General features: G+C 45.9%; 1 protein-coding gene across 9 annotated transcripts in view; it reads right to left on the bottom strand.

Moving 5' to 3' along the window:
- The window catches only part of tox (thymocyte selection-associated high mobility group box), a 449,045-nt gene that overhangs the window by 423,785 nt on the left and 2,263 nt on the right, over positions 1-22,997 (bottom strand). Inside the window, exon 1 of one of the 9 annotated variants that reach the window (XM_072467719.1) lies at positions 19,265-19,524. The exons of the other annotated variants lie outside the window; for them this stretch is intronic. Coding sequence (XP_072323820.1) covers positions 19,265-19,342 — 78 coding nt within the window. The 5' untranslated portion in view covers positions 19,343-19,524. Of the gene's footprint in view, positions 1-19,264; positions 19,525-22,997 lie in introns of those variants that run through there. 9 annotated transcript variants of the gene reach the window in all.

Here is a 22,997-nt window from a genome sequence, read left to right as displayed (position 1 = left end):
CTCAAATCTACTTCCTGACCTGTTCAACTCACTTGCCGCTGTCTCCTTCAGTGCTGTCAGCAGATTAATAATCACTGCTCCTTTCTGTCTCTAAGAAGTCTGTTCACTTGCAAACATGGCCCTTTCCATCCAGACATTCATTGTGGAGTATTTAGTATTGGCATCTTGGCTTTGAGAAAAACTTGGCTTTTGGGTGGCAAAATCTTTCTTCGTCTTCTTGAGTTCTCTGCCTGAAGGCAGATCCTTGGCAATGAATTGCCTAACCATGGAAAGTACCATGATCCATTGCTGTCAATACGGTGAAAAGATCGCCCCGAGTCTACTTCAGCTGGAATGGAGATTGTACGCTATGCTGCTGCCAGTAATCTGGTCCACACACTAGCTGCATAGCCAACTGAGCTAACTTTTCTCTTCTTTTTCCTCGGCAGTCCCTCAGGATTGAGGATGACTTGCTTCACTCTGGTTTAATGAGTTCTCAGATGACTGGAGAGTCGAATGCATGGCCTGCAGACTCTGCCACACGCAGGTCAGGTGGTACTTGAAGGGTTGCGTAGCTCAGTTATATGAAGATTTGTGCACTTCCTTTGATGCTTTGACTTTGCCTCTATACATTCCCAATCAGTGCCTTCCCAGATGAGCCAACTCCAATTTGGTCGGTCACAAGCCAGGGTCTCCCATGTGTCTTTCGGTATGTTTGATTTCTAGAATCATAGAATTTCTGCTGTTCAGAACAAGGCCATTCAGCCCATCGAGTTTGCATTGACCGTCTGAACGAGCATGCCCCCGCCCTATCCCCGGAACCTAACCTGCGCATCCCTGGCCATTAAGGGGCAATTTAGAATGGCCAATCCACCTAATCTGCACACCTTTGGACTGTGGGAGGAAACCAGAGCGCCCAGAGAAAACTACAGGGGAGAATGTGCAAACTCCACACAGTCACTCAAGGCCAGAATTGAACAGGGGTCACTGGCGCTGTGAGGCAGCAGTGATAATCACTGTGCCACCATGCCACCCTTCAGGGATGCTTTGAGGACATTGCTAAAGCACCTCTGCTATCCTCTTGGGAGTCTCCTGTCACAACCACGTTCTGAGGAGTGCAGGTGCTTTGGGTGTTTGATGTCAGGCAGACATGTCCCACTCAGTGGAGCTGGTTTTGAGTGATGTGCACATGATACTGAGCAAGGTAGCTTGAATGAGGCCGTGGATGTTGGGCTGCCTTTTTTGCCACTGGATTTTGGAAGATCTTGTGAAGGCACTGCTGGTGGTACTTTCCCAGTGCTTTGAGGTGCCTGATGTAGGTGAACCAAAACAAATAGGAGCACAGGGATCAATGCTGGTTGGTAAACCATGATCTCAGTCTTGATCCAAATATCCTGGTCCTCAAATATTCTGTTCCTCAGTCAGCCGAAGGCACATTGGAGGCGATGATGAATTTTATCATCTATGTCTGCCTTTGTCAAGAGAAGGTGCCCACGACACAGAAAATAGACCACATTTTCCATGATTTTTACTGCCATGGTCTTGATCAGAGACATCTTTTTTTAAAATATAAATTCAAGTACCCAATTTTTTTTTTGCCAATTAATGGGCAATTTAGCGTTGCCAATCCACTTACCATGCACATTTTTGGGTTGTGAGGATGAGACCCGGGCAAACATGGGGAGAATGTGCAAACTCCGCACACCAGGGCCTGAATCGAACCCGGGCCCTCAGGATGTGGAGGCTTTAGAGAGGGTGCAGACAAGATTTCCAGGATGTTGCCTGGTATGGAGGGCATTAGCTATGAGGAGCGGTTGAATAAACTCAGTTTGTTCTCACTGGAACGACGGAAGTTGAGGGGCGACCTGATGGAGGTCTACAAAATTATGAGGGGCATAGACAGAGTGGATAGTCGGAGGCTTTTCCCCAGGGTAGAGGCGTCAATTACTAGGGAGCATAGGTTTAAGTTGCGAGGGACAAGATTTAGAGATGTACGAGGCACGTTTTTTACGCAGAGGGTAGTGGGTGCCTGGAACTCGCTGCCAGAGGAGGTGGTGGAAGCAGGGACGATAGTGAGATTTAAGGGGCATCTTGACAAATACATGCATAAGATGGGAATAGAGGGATATGGACCCAGGAAGTGTAGAAGATTTTAGTTTAGACGGGCAGCATGGTCGGCACAGGCTTGGAGGGCCGAAGGGTCTGTTCCTGTGCTGTACCTTTCTTTGTCGTGAGGCAGCAGTGCTAACCACTGCGCCACCGTGCCGCCCTCTTTGACCACCATCATGAATCCCTCAATAATCACATTCCATGACCTACTTCCTTCTGCGTGTGTTGCTGAAAAAACTCTCCCTGCGACACTTACAGATGTATTTTCAAACTCTTAACTGCCTAGATTTTTCCTCAACATTTGCCAAGGTACCTCTTCACCCAGTAATTGGATCAACTACTCCCTTATCTTTTATGCCCCTATCTACAATAAAACCTTCAGTCTCTTTCATCCCATCCATATCTGAGTTTATCCACAACTTTGTTCCTTCAGTTTCAAGAAATAGCCATCAATCAATTGGACCACATCAAGTGGCCTCACACACCACCACCACTATTCTAGGATCAACCTAGAGGGCAAACATAATTACAGCTTCTTCATCCTGATACAAATTGTCAACTAGCCCCAACCTTTCCCAGTCTCTTCCACCTTAGTGTTTTGAAGGTTCAACAGGCCGAATATAGATATAGGGCTGTCGGAATTTTCAGTTGCGCCGGCAGCACACCTATGCCCAAGGATTTCCCAGCGGCGTGGCGCTGCCCACAATGGGAAACCTCACTGGCCGGCTGGTGTGATGGAGAATCCCGCTGCCGGCGGGGTGCACCTCACCAGAAAACTTGTCGGTGTGGCTGAGAATCCTGCCCATGATATAACCGGTTAATCAAGGAAAATGCCATAGACACTTCCAATCAGTTCCAGACATTGATTCTGATCTTCAGTGATAGGCGGATGCTCTTCGAAACAGACAAGATGGCCAATCAGTGTAATAATTAATGATAACCTCTCTTTTGATGTCTGATTCTTGATGTTACATCTATGATATGGACAATGTCAAATGATCAAATTTGCAGTCATTGTTTCTGACCACATCTAAAATTGTTTTTGTCTCTCGGCACTGGATTTTGCCATGTGCTTTGGTACCAAATAGGTATTCCAGGCCTGCATTTGTTGGGAGTAAGGCTGGCTCAGCAATCTTCCGGAAGGCGGCCTCCAAATTGGCCTCTTCTGAATGTATATTTGGAGAGGAAACCCCTCCATTGGATTGGGTTTAGCCCCAGTTCTGTTCTTTCATTGTCACGGCTTTGTTCCAGGTACATGGAGCCTCTTGCTTCGATGACCATCTCAACCTAACCCTGGAGGCCTCCTCCATTGAGCTGGTGGCCTCCGCACGAGTCGGGGTGAGGGGGGGTGGTTTGGGCACTCAAGACCAGCAAACTGCTGGAGAGGCCACAAGATTACCCCGAATTGGTGGCCATAAGCAACATAATTGGCTCCCTATTTCATGGAAAGAGCAGCCATTCTGTTTCCCAGCCCACCTGGAGAAAGTTCCCTTGTAGAAGGAATGCATTTGAAAATCCAGTGCCGAGAGACAAAAATAATTTTAGATGTGGTCAGAAACAACGACTGCAAATTTGATCATTTGACATTGTCCATATCATAGATGGGGCTCCATATTTACCTGGCTCCCCCATCTCCAAACCCACCATAGCAGGGCTGGGAAAATTCAGCCTCAATGTCTTAGTTAATCAGCATCCATGTTTCAGATCCACACAAAAGTATCAGAAGGAAGGAAGCTAGATAGATTTGTGCTTTCTTCAGGATTTTCAACTTCTAATGACTCCAGACTCTCCAGGTTTTTAACTTCTGAAGCTGCTTAACGAATTCAGTTCAATGTGTCTAGCTCTACACCCCTCTGATGGCAGCTTGCTTCCTTGATAGATAAAGACTTATCTATGCACTTAACATGGCAGTTACAGGCTAATAAATCTCTGTTCTTGGAAAACTATTTGAAAATGCCGTACTTGTTCAGCTTCACCCACTTCTAACAAAATATCATCACTCAGAGCATGTTTCACCCATGGCAATCTATAATAGACATTGTATCAGTTCTTTGTTTGTTCCATAAGATTCACTGCAAATGTAACCATCCTCTGGCAGTCACAAACGGAGACCTCTGTTACAGTATTTGTTTGTCAACATAAATTTCCTTATGGAAAGTTCTACAAGGCATTAATGTTCCTGTAATTCTCTTCAGAGTAATTCAAGATCTACATTATATGGCAGAAGTACAAGTCCAACTGGGAAACCATGGACAGAATTCTTTGTTTGGGAGACTATGTTCTCCCACTGGAGTAGAATCGCTCCTGGTCTGCGTTGGCACCAGTAGCAGTGCTCAGGAGCAATTCACTGTCCCATGCCATGCTAATGTATGCATGACGGGGAGTTTCGAGGATTCTATTCTGAATGCCACTATCAGGTCGCCATTTTGAGCGGGCGGCTCGATACCAAGGTCCCCCTCCCCCACCACAACGTATGTCCTACTCCCAGCGCCCCTCCCCCACCGCGGGGGGGGGGAAGTCCCTTTGTGACAATGCAAACATTTCATTCAGATCATTTTACCAATGATGGGAGTTCCATCAGTTGGCATGTTTGCCAGTGCTTAAATTGAAGGCCTTAAGTGGACAACTATGGGCCACATCCCACGACCACTGGGGTTTAACTGGAGAACTGCCTTCCTCTGATTGACCAGCAGCTCACTGAGATGAGACTTCATGGGCGCGATTCTCCACTCCCACGCCGGTTGGGAGAATCGCCTGGGCTGCCGAAATTTCCGGGGACGCCGGTCCGACGCCCTCCCGCGATTCTCCCAAGCGGCGGGAACGGGCCGGTCGAGTTTCGCGGGCCGCAGGCCGGAGAATCGCCGGAGTAACCCAAAATGGCGATTCTCCGGCACCCCCGCGATTCTGAGGCCCGGATGGGCCGAGCGGCCAGGCCAAAACGGCGGGTTTCCCCTGGCGCCATCAACACTTGGTCGCTGCAGTCGTGGGCGGTGCGTGAACGCTGGGGGGGCGGCCTGTGGGGGGGCTAGGGGGGGATCCTGCACCGGGCTTCACCTTGAATGTGGGGTGGCCCGCGATCGGTGCCCACCGATGGTCGGGCCGTCCTCTCTGAAGGAGGACCTCCTTCCTTCTGCGGCCCCGCAAGATCCGTCCCCCATCTTCTTGCGGCGCGGATTTGGACAGGACGGCAACCACGCATGCGCGGATGACGTACGTTATGCGGCGCCGGCCGCGTCATCTATGCGGCGCCGCTTTTACGCGGGTGACAAGGCCTGGTGCATGTAGATGACGCGGCCCCGATACTGGCCCATTGTCAGGGCCTGAATCGTTCGGGACCGGGGCCGTTCCGCACCGTCGTGAACCTCGACGGCGTTCACGACGGCGCGGCCACTTCGGCGTGGGGGTGGAGAATCCCGCCCCATGTTCCTGAGGGGCAGAAGGCCTGCCTCCAGTCTATTAATGGCCAATTTGCCATTAAATAGCTGCCAGCAGCTATGATTCCTCTGGACAGGCTACCCCCAGACTTATTAGCCAGGGTGATGGGGGCCAATCTGTCATGTAAAAGTAGCCAGGTATTGTAAATTATGGGAAAAATATGAAGGCAGTGGGCACCTTTATCTCTCCCTTGAATACTCTCATTAAAACCATCTTTTTTCCAAGCTCTTGGTATCCCTCCTATTAGTTACTTCTTTGGCTTCCATTTTTCCCCTTAGGTCTTTTTTCTGTTACATATGTTAAATAAATGCAAGTTAATGTTACTGCTTTTGATTCCATCTGTTAAAATGTGTTTCTGTTATCTCCCACTTCTCGCAATCTAATTACTTCTTCAATCTTTAACATCAATTAGAGCTTGGCACACAGCTATTTGAAGTAGGATTTAAATATGGCACAATAATAATGACTTGAATCTGTACAAACTATCACTACACCCTGAGTAATAAGAGCTGTAAATTTAAATCTTATATAGCATTTAATAATCTGTGATAATAAGTTACCTTCTCAGCTGTCAACTTCCACAATAGTTCAGTTGTGAGGAACTGCTTGAAAAACCCTGGGGTTTTGAGTGACAGCTATTATCATGATATCGCTGAACTAAAACTCAAAATATAATTTGTCAAAGCACCATCCTGTGTGTCAGAAATAAATTCATGACTCTTAATGTCAGTGAATAAGCGTCTTCACTAAATGAAATTATAGAGAGTTGAAAGGATCACTACGAGTAACCACATAAACAGGGTAGCCGAAGCAAAACAAGTGAAAGGATTCCATTAAAAAAAAGAAAATGAGCACTCAAAGCGCAGAGGAGGAAATTCATTAAGATCCATTTTGGGGAATGGGGATAGCAATGCGTAATCACCCTGATGCACTATCAATTACGATGAGACGAGAGTAGAGTGTAATCGAGGCTTTATTACGCAGAGATGTGTAGTCTCCCGCAGCTGCTGCAGAAATGGCTGCAGCTCGGAGAGCACACACATTTATACTCCACCTACTGGGTGGAGCCAGCAGACAGGGATCTACCCCCGTACCTGCAGTACAGGGGCCTTACCGTAATACCCCTCATATGCGGTATATACAATATAACAGTGGTGACTACCACATTCACCCCCTGTTAAAAAAGAGTCCAGCGGGAGTGGTGGAAAACTATTTACATTCAGGTGTTTAACATTTTCAGGAAAAGTTTACAAATTCAGACGATCGGGCGCCTTGATCCGTCGTTGCGAACGCCGCAGTTCTGGTGGCGATTTTGGCGCCGGTTCGGTGGTCGGTGACTTCGGGAGCGTGTCGGACTCATCTTCATCCCCAGGTGGGATCAAGGGGAGGACTGATCGTCCTGGAGCGGGGGCTGTGGTGGGGTGTGCTTGGGGGAGGGAGGGTGGCGCTGGGGCAGAGGGGGGGGGGGACCCAGCTGGTGCCAGGTCTCTGAGGGAGACTGTGTCTTGGCGGCCGTTGGGGTACGCTACGTAGGCGTACAGGGGGTTCGCGTGAAATAGCTGTACCCTCTCAACCAAAGGGTCCGTCTTGTGGAGCCGCACGTGCTTGCGGAGGAGAATGGGTCCTGGAGCTGCCAGCCACGTTGGGAGCGAAACCGCAGAGGTGGACTTCCTGGGGAAGGCAAACAGACATTCATGGGGAGATTTGTTCGTCGCAGTGCAAAGGAGCGACCGAATGGAGTGAAGGGCGTCGGGGAGGACCTCCTGCCAGCAGGAGGCCGGGAGATTTCTGGACCGTAGGGCCAGCTGGACGGCCTTCCAGACCGTCCCATTCTCCCGCTCCACCTGCCCATTTCCCCGGGGGTTGTAGCTGGTCGTCCTTCTCGAGGCAATGTCCCTGTTGAGCAGGTACTGGCGCAGCTCATCGCTCATAAATGAGGATCCCCGGTCACTGTGGACGTAGGCGGGGAAACCGAACAGAGCGAAGATGGTGTTGAGGGCTTTGATAACGGTGGCAGACGTCATATCGGGGCATGGGACGGCGAAGGGGAATCTGGAATATTCGTCAGCCACATTAAGGAAATACATGTTTCGGTCGGTGGAGGGGAGGGGCCTTTTGAAGTCCAGATGAGACATTCAAAGGGGCGGGAGGCCTTCACCAGGTGCACTCAGTCTGGCTGGTAGAAGCGCGGTTTACACTCTGCGCAGACCTGGCAGTCTGTGGTGATAGCCGTGACTTCCTTGATGGAGTAGGGCAGATTGCGGGCCTTTATGGAGTGATAAAAGCGGGCGATCCCTGGGTGACGGAGATCGTCGTGCAGGGTCCGGAGTCGGTCCACTTGTGCGCTGGCACAAGTACCTCGGGATAGGGCATCGGGGGCTCGTTGAGCTTACTGGGGCGATACAAAATCTCATAATTCTAGGTAGAGAGCTCGAATCTCCACCTCAAGATCTTATCATTTTTGATCTTACCCCGCTGTGTGTTGGTGAACATGAAGGCAACTGACCATTGGACAGTGAGGAGAGTGAATCTCCTGCCGGCCATGTAATGCCTCCAATGCCGCACAGCTTCAACGATAGCTTGGGCCTCCTTTTCGACGGAGAAGTGCCGAATTTCGGAGGCATGGAGGGTGCGGGAAAAGAATGCCACAGGCATGCCTGCCTAGTTGAGGGTGGCGGCTAGAGCGACGTCTGATGCATCGCTCTCGACTTGGAAGAGGAGCGTCTCGTCGACCGCGTGCATCGCGGCCTTGGCGATGTCGGCCTTGATACGGTTGAAGGCCTGGTGAGCCTTCGCCGTCAGGGGGAAAACGGTGGAGTGAATGAGTGGATAGGCCTTGTCCGCATAGTTGGGGACCCACTGGGCGTAGTACGAGAAGAAGCCCAGGCATCGTTTGAGGGCCTTGGGGCAGTGGGGAAGGGGGTGATCCAAGAGGGGGCACATGCGATCAGGGTCGGGCCGTAGCACTCTGTTCTGGACCACATAGCCGAGGATGACTAATCGGTTTGTGCGGAACACGCACTTCTCCTTGTTGTAGGTTAGGTTGAGGAGTTTAGCGGTGTGGAGGAATTTGGAAAGGTTAGCGTCGTGGTCCTGCTGGTCCTGGCCGCAGATGGTGACGTTATCCAGGTACGGAAAGGTGGCCTGCAGTCTGTACCGGTCAACCATTCGGTCCATCTCCCGTTGGAAGACCGAGACCCCGTTAGTGACGCCAAATGGAACCCTAAGGAAGTGGTAAAGGCGGCCGTCCACTTCAAACGCGGTGTATGGGCGGTCCACCTTGTGAATGGGGAGCTGGTGGTAGGCAGATTTTAGGTCAACTGTCGAGAAGACCCGGTACTGTGCAATCTGATTGACCATATCAGAAATGCTTGGGAGGGGGTATGCGTCGAGCTGCATGTACCGATTGATGGTCTGACTGTAGTCAATGACCATCCTGTTTTTCTCCCCAGTTTTCACAACTACCAGTTGGGCTCTCTAGGGGCTGTTGCTGGCCTCGATAACACCTTTCTGCAGCAGCCGCTGGACCTCAGACCTGATGAAGGTCCTGTCCTGGGCGCTGTACAGTCTGCTCCTGGTGGCGACGGGTTTGCAATCCGGGGTGAGGTTTGCAAAACAGAGAAGGCGGGTTGACCTTCAGGGTCGTGAGACCGCAGACAGTAAGGGGTGGTAGGGGCCCGTCAAATTTCAGGGTTAGGCTCTGGACATTGCACTGGAAGTCCAGGCCAGGTAGCAAGGCAGCGCAGAGGCCGGGGAGGACGTAGAGCCGGAAGCCACTGAACTCTACGTCCTGGATGGTGAGGGCGGTGGTGCAGTACCCCCGGATCGCAACGGAGTGGGTTCCGGAGGCCAGGGAGATTTTCTGATTAATGGGGTGTACCGTGAGGGAGCAACGCCTTACCGTATTGGGGTGGATGAAGCTCTCAGTGCACCCGGAGTCCAGAAGGCAGGATATCTGTCGTTGACGCAGTCGTGCGGTTGTGCGGTCGGGACTGGTCGATCGTGATGGAGGTGAGACGCGGCTGGTCAGCGGCGGTTGCAGGCGATGGGTGGCTCGATCAGGTGGCCGACGAGCAGGGGTCCTGAGGCGGGGAAGATGGCGGCGCCCAAGGGCCGCACGTGTCCTGAGGGAGGCTAGATGGTGGCGCCCATGGGTCACATGTGTTGTGAGGCGAGCAAGATGGCGGCGCCCGTGGGCCGCACGTAGGGGGTGCAGGGACAATGGCGACGATCGAGCGGGCCTGGCAGACAGCAGTTAAATGTCCTTTCTTCCCGCAGGCCTTGCAGAGCTCGCTCCGTGCCGGGCAGCGCTGCCAGGGGTGTCCGCAGAAGTAGCACTTGGGTCCCCCGGGGTTGGTTGGCTGCCGCGCGGCGCAGGCCTGGGGTTGGCTTGGGGGCGGTCGCTGATGGGGTCCATGATGGGGTGTTCGCTCACGGGGTCCACGATGCCAAGGATGGGTGGGCCGTGCGGTCGGGGGCATACGCCTGTTCATTGCGTGAGGCGACTGTGAGCGAGATCGCTAGTTTCTTGGTCGCTGTGAGGTCGATGGTAGCCCCTTCTAAGAGGCACTGGTGGATGTAGGCCAACCCTATGCCGTAACGAACGCGTCTCTAACTAGCAGGTCAGCATGTTCAACGGCCAAAACGGCCTGGCAATCGCAGTCTCTCACCAAGGCGTCCAGGGCACACCAGAAATCTTCCACAGACTCACCGGGGAGTTAATGCTGCGTGGACAGGAGGTGCCTAGTGTAGATTTTGTTGGTCTGCTGAGTGTAGTTCTCTTTCAGTAGTGCCTTGGCCTCAGCGTAGGTAGGCGTGTCCCGGTTGAGGGGAAAGATATCGGAGCTCAGCCGCGTGTAAAGGATCTGGAGCTTCTGTGCCTCTGAGGTGGTTCTGTCGCAGATCCGATGTATGCTTCGAAGCAAGCTAGCCAATGTGCGAAGGCCGACTTGGCATTGTCTGCCTGAGGGTGCAGCTGCAGGCGATCAGGCTGGATGTGGAGGTCCATCTTTGTAAAATCTCTGCGTAATAAATTGATGCACTATCAATTACGACGAGACGAGAGTAGAGAGTAATCGAGGCTTTATAACACAGAGATGTGTAACCTCCCGCAGCTGCTGCCGAAATGGCTGCAGCTCGGAGAGCCCACACATTTATACTCCGCCTACTGGGCGGAGCCAGCAGGCAGGGATCTACCCCCCTCCCTGTAGCACCGGGGCCTTACCGTAATACCCCTCGTATGTGGTATATTCAATATAACAGTGGTGACTACCACACACCCTGCCCCTGGTCCAGTTCAGGTAGGCAGCACACAAACTACATGCTGCCTCCTCAGCATAAAGCCCAGCATGGTATCCACTGTTGACTAGTGGCATGCTGAAAGTGGGGCCCAACCACGTGCATACATACCCTTTGCTTCCGCTAGCCTATCCATCTTAAAGGCAGCCTTCCCTCCCCCAACTTAAAGCACAACTGTACTCAAGTGTACAGAGGTTGCAGCTGCACAAGGCCACGTGAGAAGCAAAAGTACACAAAATGGAGCAACAGGCAAGAGAGAGAGCGGCAAAGTTTTCAAATGCAGTGCTAGAGGCTGCTTTTCAGCCAGAAATTGATATTCCCCGAGCATTTTCAAAGTATTCTTAAGTGCAAAGAGCAGGCATTAGAAGTTATAGACCAAAATAATACAAAAGATTATGGGCGCGATTCTCTGGAAAGATTTCTAAGTGCGAGTGGGAACTGCCGTGAACTTCCCGGCGCTCAACTTTAATTGGTTCCCTTAACGGGGCCCCAAGGGCCTCTCGCCGCAAATGAAGGCTCACCAGTCGATTCACCGGGACCGCACTTGGCAGCCCCCCACAAACAAGGTCGAGCAGCACTTAAGCTGCACTTGCTCAGCCAACTCCAGCCAACTCGCAATAATGGCGCTGAGGAGACCGGCCCCATGATTGGGGATGAAGACCTGGGGAGGTTGCTAGATGCCATGGAGGCCAGGAGGAATGTCCTGTTCCACCGACGGTCCCGGGCGGTTAGCCATAGAGCAGCTAGTGCTGCCTGGGATGGGATGGCGGCGACTGTGAGTGCCGGGACTGTGACCAGGAGGACTAGCCTCCAGTGCCAAAAAAAGGTCAACGACCTATATCGGGCAGCACGAGTAAGTGGACACCAACGTGCCCCCCCCCCAAACCTTTCCGCCACCACACAAGCATTCACCTCCCAACTCTCCATGCAACCCCCATCCCTCCCTCCACGCCCTATGCAATCCCCAACCCTCCCTCCACCCCCCTTCCCCTTCAACTCCCCCGAGCCCTTCCGTCCCAAACCACCCCCCCCCCCCCTACTGTGAACCACGCATGTGGCTAGTGATGCCCTTTCTGTGTCTCCTCAGGAAAAGCTCTCCCAAAGTGGCCAGGAGAGGGCAGTGGTGTGCTGGACATAAGAATCCTCACTACCTTTGAGGAGCGGGCCCTGGAGGTGACTGGGGTGGCCGAGGACAGGGTGGTCACCAACGCAGAGGCTGGCGGATGCCACGGTGTGAGGAACCACCGGGCTCCACCCGGGGGACCTGTCAAAAGGGAGTTGTTATTGCCTTACTGACTGACCCATCCCTCCCACTGACCACATGTCCATTCTCCCACCGGTCCTCCAGCCGATGGCGCCGGCCCATCCCGGGTGACCCCCCTCTTCAGCCTCCGATGAAATCACCTCAGAGGAGAGCTCCGAGGATGCCACCGTTATAGTCATGGCACAGCTGTCATCCCCACCCTCCACCAGCGCAGATATACGCATCGGTGAGTAATATTAATGGTCAGGCTTCTCGGGCACAATCTGGTGATCACCACACTGCTGCTGATGTACATCAGGTGGAGGCAGGAACCCCCCAGGTGGGACAGTGTAGGGGGTCTGCTGGATCCCTGGACCCAGCTGGGTCCCAGCCTGATGCTGAGCCTGTGGAAGATGTCATCCCAGAGTTGATGGAGACGTTAGGATGAGGCCGGCACATTCAGATGCAGATGTCAGCATCACTCCAGCAGATCCATAGGCACTTGGAGAATTCCCAGAGTCTATGGGCGCTGGAGATGTCGCCAGCAAAGCGTGGCACTGACGCCAACACTGCCAGGGTGGCGACCGCAGTGGAAAGCCTGGTGCACGACGTCGGCGCCATTAGTGAAGGTGTCCAAGGCTTTGTGCAATCGGTTACAGCCATGGCTTAGGTGGCTGAGGACAGGGTGGTCACCAACACGGAGGTTGACGGACGCGGCAGAGGTGAGGAACCACCGGACTCCATCTGGGGGACCTGTCAAATGTGAGTTGTTATTGCCTTATTGACTGACGCATCCCTCCCACTGACCACATGTCCATTCCCCCACAGGTCCTGCAGCATCGCAAACTGTTTGGCATCTGGCGCAGTTCTCGTTTTCTGCCTCTCCCACTATTCACCGACTCATTTCGCTCGAGCGAGAGCACAACAAGGCCGGAGAATTTATTGTAATTTCATTTTTCCACCAATTTGGTTGTTTTGAGTTAACTCTTACATGGACTATTATAATGCAGCTGTCGTGGATGTAGCAGAATAAGCAAAATAGAGGAACTGGTGGACATATTTTGCAGCAGGCACCAATATGATCAATTATCATCACAGTTGTGTCAACTGTGTCTCTGTTGGTAGCACCCTGGCCTCTAAATTACAAAGATTTTCAGTTCAAGACCCACTCCAGGGTTTGAACACAAAAATCAAGTCTGTTAGTCCAGTGTACTACTGAGGGAGTGCTACACTGTGCTAGGTGCTGTCTTTGAGATGAGACATTATTACAAGGCCTCACCTGCCTGCTTGGGAGGATGTAAAAGACCCCACGGCACTGTTATGCAGGAAAGCAGGGGGATAATTTAACTAATATTTATCCCTCAACCAACATTACAAAGACTGATTATCTAGTCATTCTCACATTGCGGTTTGTGGGAGTTTGCTGAGTGTAAATTAGCTACCACATTTCCTACATTAGAACAGTGGCTACATTTCAAAAAGTACTTCATTTGGCTGTAAAGCTTTGAGGTGTCTGATGGTCATGAAAAGTGCTGAACAAATGCAAATCTTTCTTTATTCCGTGAAATTGAGGCAAAAAGGTTACCTCAAGATTCTGCATCTGCACGAATACAGCTTTGCATTCGGGCCTTCCTCTGTTTCCATAAAGCTTAGGACTCCCCACCATCATTCACGGGCAAAACAATAGACAAGTGACTTTTGTGCAGGTACAATTTTGTAAGAAGCCTTTCTCCTTTAGTTTCAGTATCGACAGTCAGTTGATTGTGCCAATAGAATTTGAAATAGGGTTACGATGCAGGGGTAGATTTGGAACTTTAGGCTCAGGATTAGTTTTCAGGACAGAGCTAGATTTAAGAGTTATGTTGGATCTAGGAATAGGATGAGGGTAAAGATTAGATTTAGAATTAGGGTGTATTTAAGGATAGGATATGTAACTTGTATGACAAGTGTACAACTTTAAATATGCTGCCTACTATCCAGGCAAACCTGAAATTGCTTAATAATTCACTAGCTAAAACACTATTATCTCAGTGCTTGCATTCTTAAAGACTATTTTCAGTAAATAAATTGCAAAATGAGACATAGTGTAGCAAAACATTAGCTGGATTATTATTTCAGTTGGGTATGCATTTCAGTCGGTAATCATGCAATAAAATTAGATATCATGCATTAATGCTCTGAGATAGCAATGATGAACATGTTTAACAAAAAATGCTGAATAGTTTTACAAAGTTTAAAAGCTTTACATAATACCTGGCTGCAGATTAGAAAGTCCCTGCACAGTATTGCATTCTGTGGCTTACGTTCAAAAGAGTATTTGCATGAGTCAATATTGGCAATGAAATCTAGATTGAATAAAACTGATAATATTAACATCAAAATGCTACTATATTTTTTTGCAATGCAAATGATAATTTATAATTTTGTATCCATTATCTTGGCTGGCTGAATAATAACTCTAAAAATGTTATTCACTTACAGGGTTATAGTTCTTAAAACTATTCGCACCACTGATAAATCCTGACTTGTAGATATAGACCTCAGCAGTAATAAATTGCAGAGAGTGCTACCAATGCACTCCTCCTGGTAGGATCATAGAATTTTACAGCACAGAAGGAGGCCATTCGGCCCATCATGTCTGCACCAGCTCCCAAAAGAGCTACCTAGCTCGTCCCATTCCTCAGCCCTCTAAATTCATCACTTTCACATATCCAACTCTCCTTTGAAACCGCCTCCACATCTCTCCCATGCTGCGCATTCCAAACGCCAACAACTCTCTGAGTAAAGAAGTTTCTCCTCAGCTCACTCCTCGCTTTCTTGCTGACCATCTTGAAATTGTGACCACCAGTCACGGACTTACCAACCACTGGCAACAGAATATCCTTCTTTCCTCTGTCAAAATTGTTCATAATTTTGAACACCTCAATAAGGCGACTACTTAATCTTCTCTGCTCGAAGGAGAACACGCCCAATTTCTCTAATTTTTCCTTTTATCTAAAATTCCTCATTCCTGGTCTCATTCTGATAAATCTCCTTGACATTGTCTCTAGGGCTTTAACATGCTTCCTTAAATAAGGTGTCCAGAACCGAACACAATATTCCAAATGTGGCTTGAAGAAGTGTTGCATCACTTCCTTGCTTTTATACTCTATGCCTTTATTTATAAACCCAATGATCCTATGAGCCTTCTTAACAATTGTTTCAATTTGCCTGGCCATCTTCAGAGAACTCTGCACTCAAACCCCAAGGTCCCTCTGCTTCTGTACTCCCCTCAATGTTGGACCATTGAGCCTCTTTTGTTTCACCATGTTTCTTCTACCAAAATGCATTACTTCACATTTCTCTGCATTGAAATTCATATGCCAGGTGTCTTCCCATTTGGCCAACTTGTCAATGTCCCTCTGACTTCACTCAGCGTCATCCTCACAATTTACTCATCTCCCCAGCTTAGTTTCATCTGCAAATTTAGACATTTTTCCCTCAATGCCCATCTCTAAATTGTTCAGATGAATCAGAAAAAGCAAGTGTACCAACACTGAGCCCTGGGGAACACCACTTTCAACACGTCTCCAGTCTGAGAAATGCCTATCTATACCTCCCTCTGTTTCCTATCTCTTAGTCAACCTCTAATGCATGCTGCCAAGGACCCATCAATCCCAAACATTTCCAATTTGCTAACCAACCTGCCATGTGGCACCGTATCAAATACTTTCTGAAATTCAAATTATCCACAACATCCACAGCACTACTGCCTATGTCATTTTGTCAAACAATTCAATTAAATTTGCCTGCCATGACCTGCCCTTGACAAAGCCATGTTGACTGTCTAGTATTAACTTATTTTTCTGCAAGCGTACATGTATCTTATCCCATATGATGGCATCCAACGGTTTTCCAACTACTGATGTCAAGCTGACGGGACTTTAGTTTCCTATGTTATCCTTTGCCCCTTTCTTAAACAACGGCATCACATTTGCAATCCTCCAGTGCCCCAGGACTAAACTTATGTTCAGAGAGACCTGGAAACTTTCTGTCAACTGCTCGGCAATTTGCTCCCTTACCTCTCTCAGAAATCTAGGATGCATCCCATCTGGGACTGGCAACTTCTCTACCTGGAGTGCTGCCAGCCTTTTTAGCACCTTTTCTTTATCTACACGATACTGTTCAGTTGCTCAACACCCACATTTTCAATAGGCCCATCTTCTAATTTGGTAAAGACAGAGGCAAATTAGTCACTTAGTACCTCTGCCAGTCCCTCTGCTTCAGTGAACAGCTTACCCTGCTTGTCCCATATGGGCTTCACTCTATCCTTCACTAATCTTTCACCATTAATATAGTTGAAGAACATTTTACAATTTTTTTAGCGCAGCCTGTCATACTTTCCTGATGCTTCCTTTTAGCCTCCCTTATTTCAGCCTTAGCCTCTCTCCTACATTTGAGATACCCTTCCTGATGGGGAGGCACCATAGCAGTGTTTAGCACTGTTGCTTCACAGCGCCAGGGACCCAGGGTTCGATTCTCAGCTTGGGTCACTGTCTGCGCGGAGTCTGCATGTTCTCCCCATGCCTGCGTGGGCTTCCTCCCACAAGCCCCAAAAGATGTGCTTGTTAGGCGAATTGGATATTCTGAATTCTTCCTCAGTGTACCTGAACAGGCGCCGTAGTGTGGCAACTAGGATTTTCACAGTAACTTCATTGCAGTGTTAATGTAAGCCTACTTGTGACACTAATAAAGATTATTATTAATTCTATTGCTATTATTATCCCAGCTTTAATCATATGGCTCTTTTTTCTTCCTTATTTTCTCCTCAATAACATTCGTCATCCAGGGTACTCCAGCTTTGGATACTCCGTCTTTATTTCTCATGGGTATGTACCGAGCTTGCACCCTAGTCATCTCTCCTTTGAAAGTTTCCCATTTTTCATCCACTGTTTTATCCACCAAAATGTGTTTCCAATCAACTTGCTCCAGTTCAACTTTTAGACCACTAAAATTTGGGATCCTACTCGATAACAGATTGTTATCTTTTTCCAACTTAATTTGAACCTTATTATATTATGATTGCTATTTCCCAACTCCTCACTCTGACATTCTCCACCTGTCTGCCACATTTTCTAGGACCAGATCCAGCACAGCTCCCTCCCTGGTAGGACTGGAAGGTACAATTCCAGAAAGTTCTCCTGCCCACACTGCAGGAATTTCTCCCCTTCTGTGCCCCACACTCTACCTTTCTCCCAGTCTACTTTAGGATAATTGAAATCCCCACCATTCACAACCATACTTGTCCTGCAGATTCCATAATCTGTCTACAAATGCTCTCTTCCACTTCCTCCCCACTATTTGGACGTCTATAATAAATACCCAACAAGATAACCACTCCCTTCCAGGTTCTCACCTCCAACCATATAGATTCTACTTCAGGAACTGAATCTCATTCAAGGGCTATGACACTATCTTTGACCAAGACTGCTGCACCTGCCCCTTTTTACCCACCATGTTTCTGCTAAACACCTTACAACCTGAGATGTTAAGCACCCGGTCCTGTTCTGTCTTGAGCCACATTTCTGTCAATGCCACTATGTCATATCCCCCGCGAGCAATTTCTGTTTTTAGTTCCCCAATTTTGTTCACTATACTTGTGCATTTACATACATACAATTTAACCCTGCCCTTATCTCTCTCTTGCCCTTTGGGAGGCAACCATTTCTTTGTTCACTGTCAACACTCAAGCCTTCTCCCACTTCCTTTTCCCTATTTCCCATCTTCTCTCTTTTGCCTTCACTGGTACTTCTAAAACTAGGCCCATTAGTCAACCCTGATATGCACAGATGATATGCAATTAAAATCGCTTTTCACATTCCTATGAGGCTGTCAATCAAGAGGAAAGCCTTTTTGACAACACTCAATGAACCATACACACTAACCACTGAACAGGAACTTAAACAGTAACAGCCTTTGTTACAAGCAGGAGAAAATTCTATCTTGATTAGCTTTATTAGTAAGACGTCTCTTTTTAAATGTTGACATGTGAGGCATTAGAAAAGGTTGGAACCTTACAATATCGTTAAATTATTTTCTCAAGTTTTATCGAATTCTCCTGAGTTCGAACAAACAGTTTTGTTATTTCTTAATATTGCATCTTAAATCAGGAGATCTGAATATTTTAAAGTTTGAAAAAGGAAGATGTGTTATATTTGATAACATATTACAAATGTTCAAACGACATGTTTTTGTCAATTACTGTTGAGAATTGCATGATCTGCCAAATATTGTCAATCATTTAGTTATCCTCTACTTCTTAATAATGTCAATGGTATATTTTGATTTTTTTTTCCTTGATTAGAAATGGCAGCAGTAAAGAATGGGACATTTTTCCAAATTCAACGCAATTCCTTTATCTGATTCCACATCCTTCCAGATTTATCAGAGCAGAAATGGATGAATTAATCCCAAACTGGGTCCATGTTGAGTCTATGGACTTGTGTTGGCTAAAACAGTCCAACTGCCACAATACAATTCTTTTGTGACCTTCAAAAAAATCATTAGTCAGATGAACTGGGAGTACGGTAGTGAGTGGTTGATAGCTATCTGTTTTTACCTTCTCTCACTCCCACTTCTCATTCTATATCAAATAGTAATGATTCACAATGTTCATGAAATGCTGGCAATTTCTGAGCTGTATATACTTACAGGCGGCAACTCAAATTTTTGCTTATGTTAAAGGAACGGAAAAGTATACTTGGGAGCAACTGAGTGATGGCAATTCCATCTATTGTTGATTTCCTCCTTTAGAAAAAGTGAACTAGTATAGCAGCAGTAATGTAATCATTTCATTGCATGTCAAATAACTTTCTCAAAAGCAACATTTAAATGAACAGACGTCAATGTGATGTTTAAAATGTAAAACCACACAAACACGACTAACTGTTCATGCATATCAGCAATCTATGAGCTTCAGTTATATTAGCCGTTCCATTTCGTTACAGTAAAATATGTTAACACTTTTTCAACTGAAAAACCTTATAATGAAAGCATACATTACTTCTCATGGTATCTGAAACAAAATTCTGTTCACAGTAAGAGTATAAACAATAGAAAGCAATGCTTTCATTGGTCTGATTCAGGGACTGAACTGATTTTTAAGATCCCATTAATGAAACAAACTTAACAATGAATTTAATTTTTCATGGAATAACTTACTTTAGCTCTTTTTCTGCCAAAGTCTTGAAGCATACAATCAGGAGGTTTTTTGCTGCAGACCTTAACTGAATATGTCATAAATCGCACAAAGCTGATGTAGTATTCTCAAAAAGCAATCAAATCCTAGTAGTTCAAGTATTTTGTTATTATTTCATCATTTGTAGTAGCTCAACATTCTGAAATGTTTCTTTAATTTGTTTTACCCCTCTTCCACTGCTGAGCTCTTTCTCCAGATAGTACAGCCAGTAAGAAGGTTGTGTAGTTGCTCTGTATTAGCTTGCAATGCAAATGTTGTTCAGTTTATTCCCTACCAGCAGCAGTTGTGTGTTTTTCCAGTGAGATTAAAAGGTGCCTGCATTTGCCATACTGCAACAATTGTTCCCCTCTCCCACTAATGCTGATCTGAAGTGGGAAATGTGTTCACGTGGACAAGTTGGGAGTTTCAAACGCTGGCTAAGATTGGAGCTCAATGATGCATCCACAGCCGTGGGCCACGTCTTCTACCAGAACATAAGGTAACTTATTTTGCCTCCATAAATTAAGATGGCAGTTAATGATGCCATTATTCAAACAATATGCTCTCTTTGGTTACTATTTGTTTACAGAAATAATGGGCTTAAGTTCGGTTTTAAAGACTGCAAATTGGCTGCCATGTCTTCAAAATAACAATAAACTACACTTCAAAAATAATTCATAGACTGTGAAGCACCTTGGAACATTCTGAGGATGTGAATGATATTACATAAAAAGACATTTTTACTTTAGTTTAAATTCAGTCTGTGATAATTATCTAGCTACTTTATTGAACAGAAAGTATACAACTACCACCATCAACCCAAATTAAGTACGATTAACATGATCGGGAAAAATCTGGCTGCCAATGTTTCACGTTTCTAAATGAGGTGAACACAGATGCATCTTTACTGTAGCAGTAGTGACAAGTACACACTAATGAGTGTCACATATGGAGCATGGCATAGCTGATCAAACTACTGTTTCTACTACAACACAGACTAGAAAACAGGAACTCCAACAGTGGACAACTCTGTTTTCTTGGCAAAAAGCCTGCAGGGTGCATTGTTGTGTTTGAAAACACATACTGAGAATTAAATTTTGATGTACCGTACCAGATTAACTTAACAGCAATCTTTATAAATCCATTATAAATTGAAGTAACAACATTTGCAGCTGATGGATTTCTGAGTTTTATTTTTATATTATAAAAGGTACAATACCTAACAATTTGATATTCAGCGCTGCCATATGGTCAAAATTTTTCTGCTGTTAGTTTTTTTTTCCAGATTGTTCCTAGTTTGCATTTTGCATTAGCAATTCTTTCTTTTGTCGAGTTCTTTTGTCTGCACAAAATTGGCAGCAGTCCAGATTCAAAGTAGACCTATTCATTTGCTGACCATATAACCAATGCCATTCTAGTTCACATCAGCCTAGAGAGCTAAGCTCTAAAGAGAATAAAAGACTTGCTTCACCATTGACGAATGGTGTATATATTTTTCTGTGTTAAAAAGGTAATACCATGTCTGAAACTAACAATATAACTTATAATTTCTCATTCAAAAGCAAGCAGCTGCTGAAATACTCATCACATAAAAACTTCATTAGCTGCCAAAGCAATCCTCACAGCAAAACTGTCACTATCATCCAAACTGTGAACTGAAAAGGTGTAAGATTCGACAGCGGAAAATGTGTCACTTGTGCATTGATATATAATGTGAAAATAATGCAAAATAACAGTAGAAAGTAAAAGTAACAGTAGGATTGAGAGGGGTGTTGTAAAAATTAAACTCAAAGTATTGAGTCCCAAAAGCTTGTCTACAGAGGACAAATGGAACAGTAATATTTTCTTGTCTTCAGATGGATTCTTATTGCTGAAAATGTAAAAGAATCAGTCTAAAGTAGCACTTCATTTGCGTCAGGCTCGGTTCTAAAATAGTTTATTATTTTACCAGAAAACATCCCCTGTTTACTTGGAATAATTTAAGGAGAGCTACATTTTAATATTTAATGTTCATCTCTAACCCAGCCTTCCCCAAACATTCACATGTGGTTTCCTTAAAAAGTGTTAATGTAACTTTGTTATTATTTACTTGAAATGTTGGTAAATAGAGTGAAATAAAGTGGAGTGTCATTTAGATTTGATATTTACAAGTCTTTAAACCATGACATGTTTGAAAACTACTGCTGTAATAAAGCAATGTAATTGAGAATGAGTTAACATTAAAAAATTGTACTGTGGAAATTAAAATTAGATGTTCAAACAATGGTATAGGGCCATAGGGACAAACGTGAACTTCCTAAACGTACAGTTAAGTGCAGAATACATTCCCTTGCACTGAAATGTGAAATGAATGTTAAACTAATATTTTCTTAAAACTATGAAAGTTGTTAATTTTAAAGACTAAGGTTCAACTTACTAAAAATTGAACATATAATAACTTTGCAGGACTTCTTTATCTTCTAGCTCCCATTGATTGCCACCATTGAAGTTGTCCTCCATGGCATCTGTTTACTTGTGACTGCCCAATGAAATGCCAGAAATACAGGTTTCTGGGGTGGTAATATGTTATTTAAAACTAGATTAGTTTGTTAAGTGTTCTGAGGGTCACTTCAGGTTTGACCTCTCCTGTGTGCATCAGTCAGACAATGATGTATCATTAACGCATAGCAGCTGTATCCCAATTGATGGAATGAACATAACAGCTTTTTATAGCCATCAAGGGAGTGTAGATAGGGTTCTTTCATTAACCACTAAATGTGATTATTACATTATACGACTTGTACTTTTCTAAATAGCCTATTTGTTCAAATGTTACTCTTTTCTGAAACGTCGATACATGCAGTTACTAAATTACTCCTGCAACATTTTTGTTTAGTTATTTGCTGTATTTTGCAACAAGTTAAAGGGTATTTAAAAGATTGAAAATGAATGGCTTCTTATATGGTAAAGAGCAACCCTGGGCAATTCACAATAGCAACTAATGATATATGGTTGACTGGAGAAAACTGCACCCAGCATCATTTATCAGAAAGGTCAATTCTTACTCAGAACATTCACATGCTCACAAAGAAAATGATAGTTTCACTAAAACAAATCAAATAAATCACCAGCATGCTATGAAAATGAATGAAAGGATATAACAATGATTACAAAACTGATTAGGATACACATGAAAGATATTACACTGGCGATTTAACAATTATTTGCTCATAACAGGCAAGTTGGTACCGTTTTGAGAATTGTGCTAAGTGAAAAATGATAGGTTATGTATAACAGGTAACAATTTGTGGGGCAACTGGATTGGCATCCAAGCCTACTAGTACATGAAAAGGAACTTTGTGCACTTAACACTTTCCTGAATTTTCAGAAAATACTTTGTCAAAAAACAGTTTATTAATTTTGTCCATTTTTCATTGATTCAAATGAAGGCTCAGATGTCATAGCAGATAATTACATAGAAGAGAAAGGACACTTGAGAATGAATTACAATGCTATAATCCAGTCTTGGGCTCAGATGGCATCACAAACCAAGAAGTATTCTATAAATGTAATATTAAACTCCGAGGCTAGACTAGCCTCAAACGTAACTATATCGATTACTTTCACTTTTGCAAAACGTTGTCATTTTCACATATATTAATAGTTTGGGGCCACCTTTTAACATAAAATATTCCATGTCAACTGCTAAACATATTACTAAATGCAGCTTGATTTTGT

This window comes from Scyliorhinus torazame, chromosome 11 (assembly GCF_047496885.1).
Source record: "Scyliorhinus torazame isolate Kashiwa2021f chromosome 11, sScyTor2.1, whole genome shotgun sequence".
In the NCBI taxonomy this organism is placed as follows: Eukaryota; Metazoa; Chordata; class Chondrichthyes; order Carcharhiniformes; family Scyliorhinidae; genus Scyliorhinus; species Scyliorhinus torazame.
This window is presented reverse-complemented; position numbering and strand designations above follow the sequence as displayed.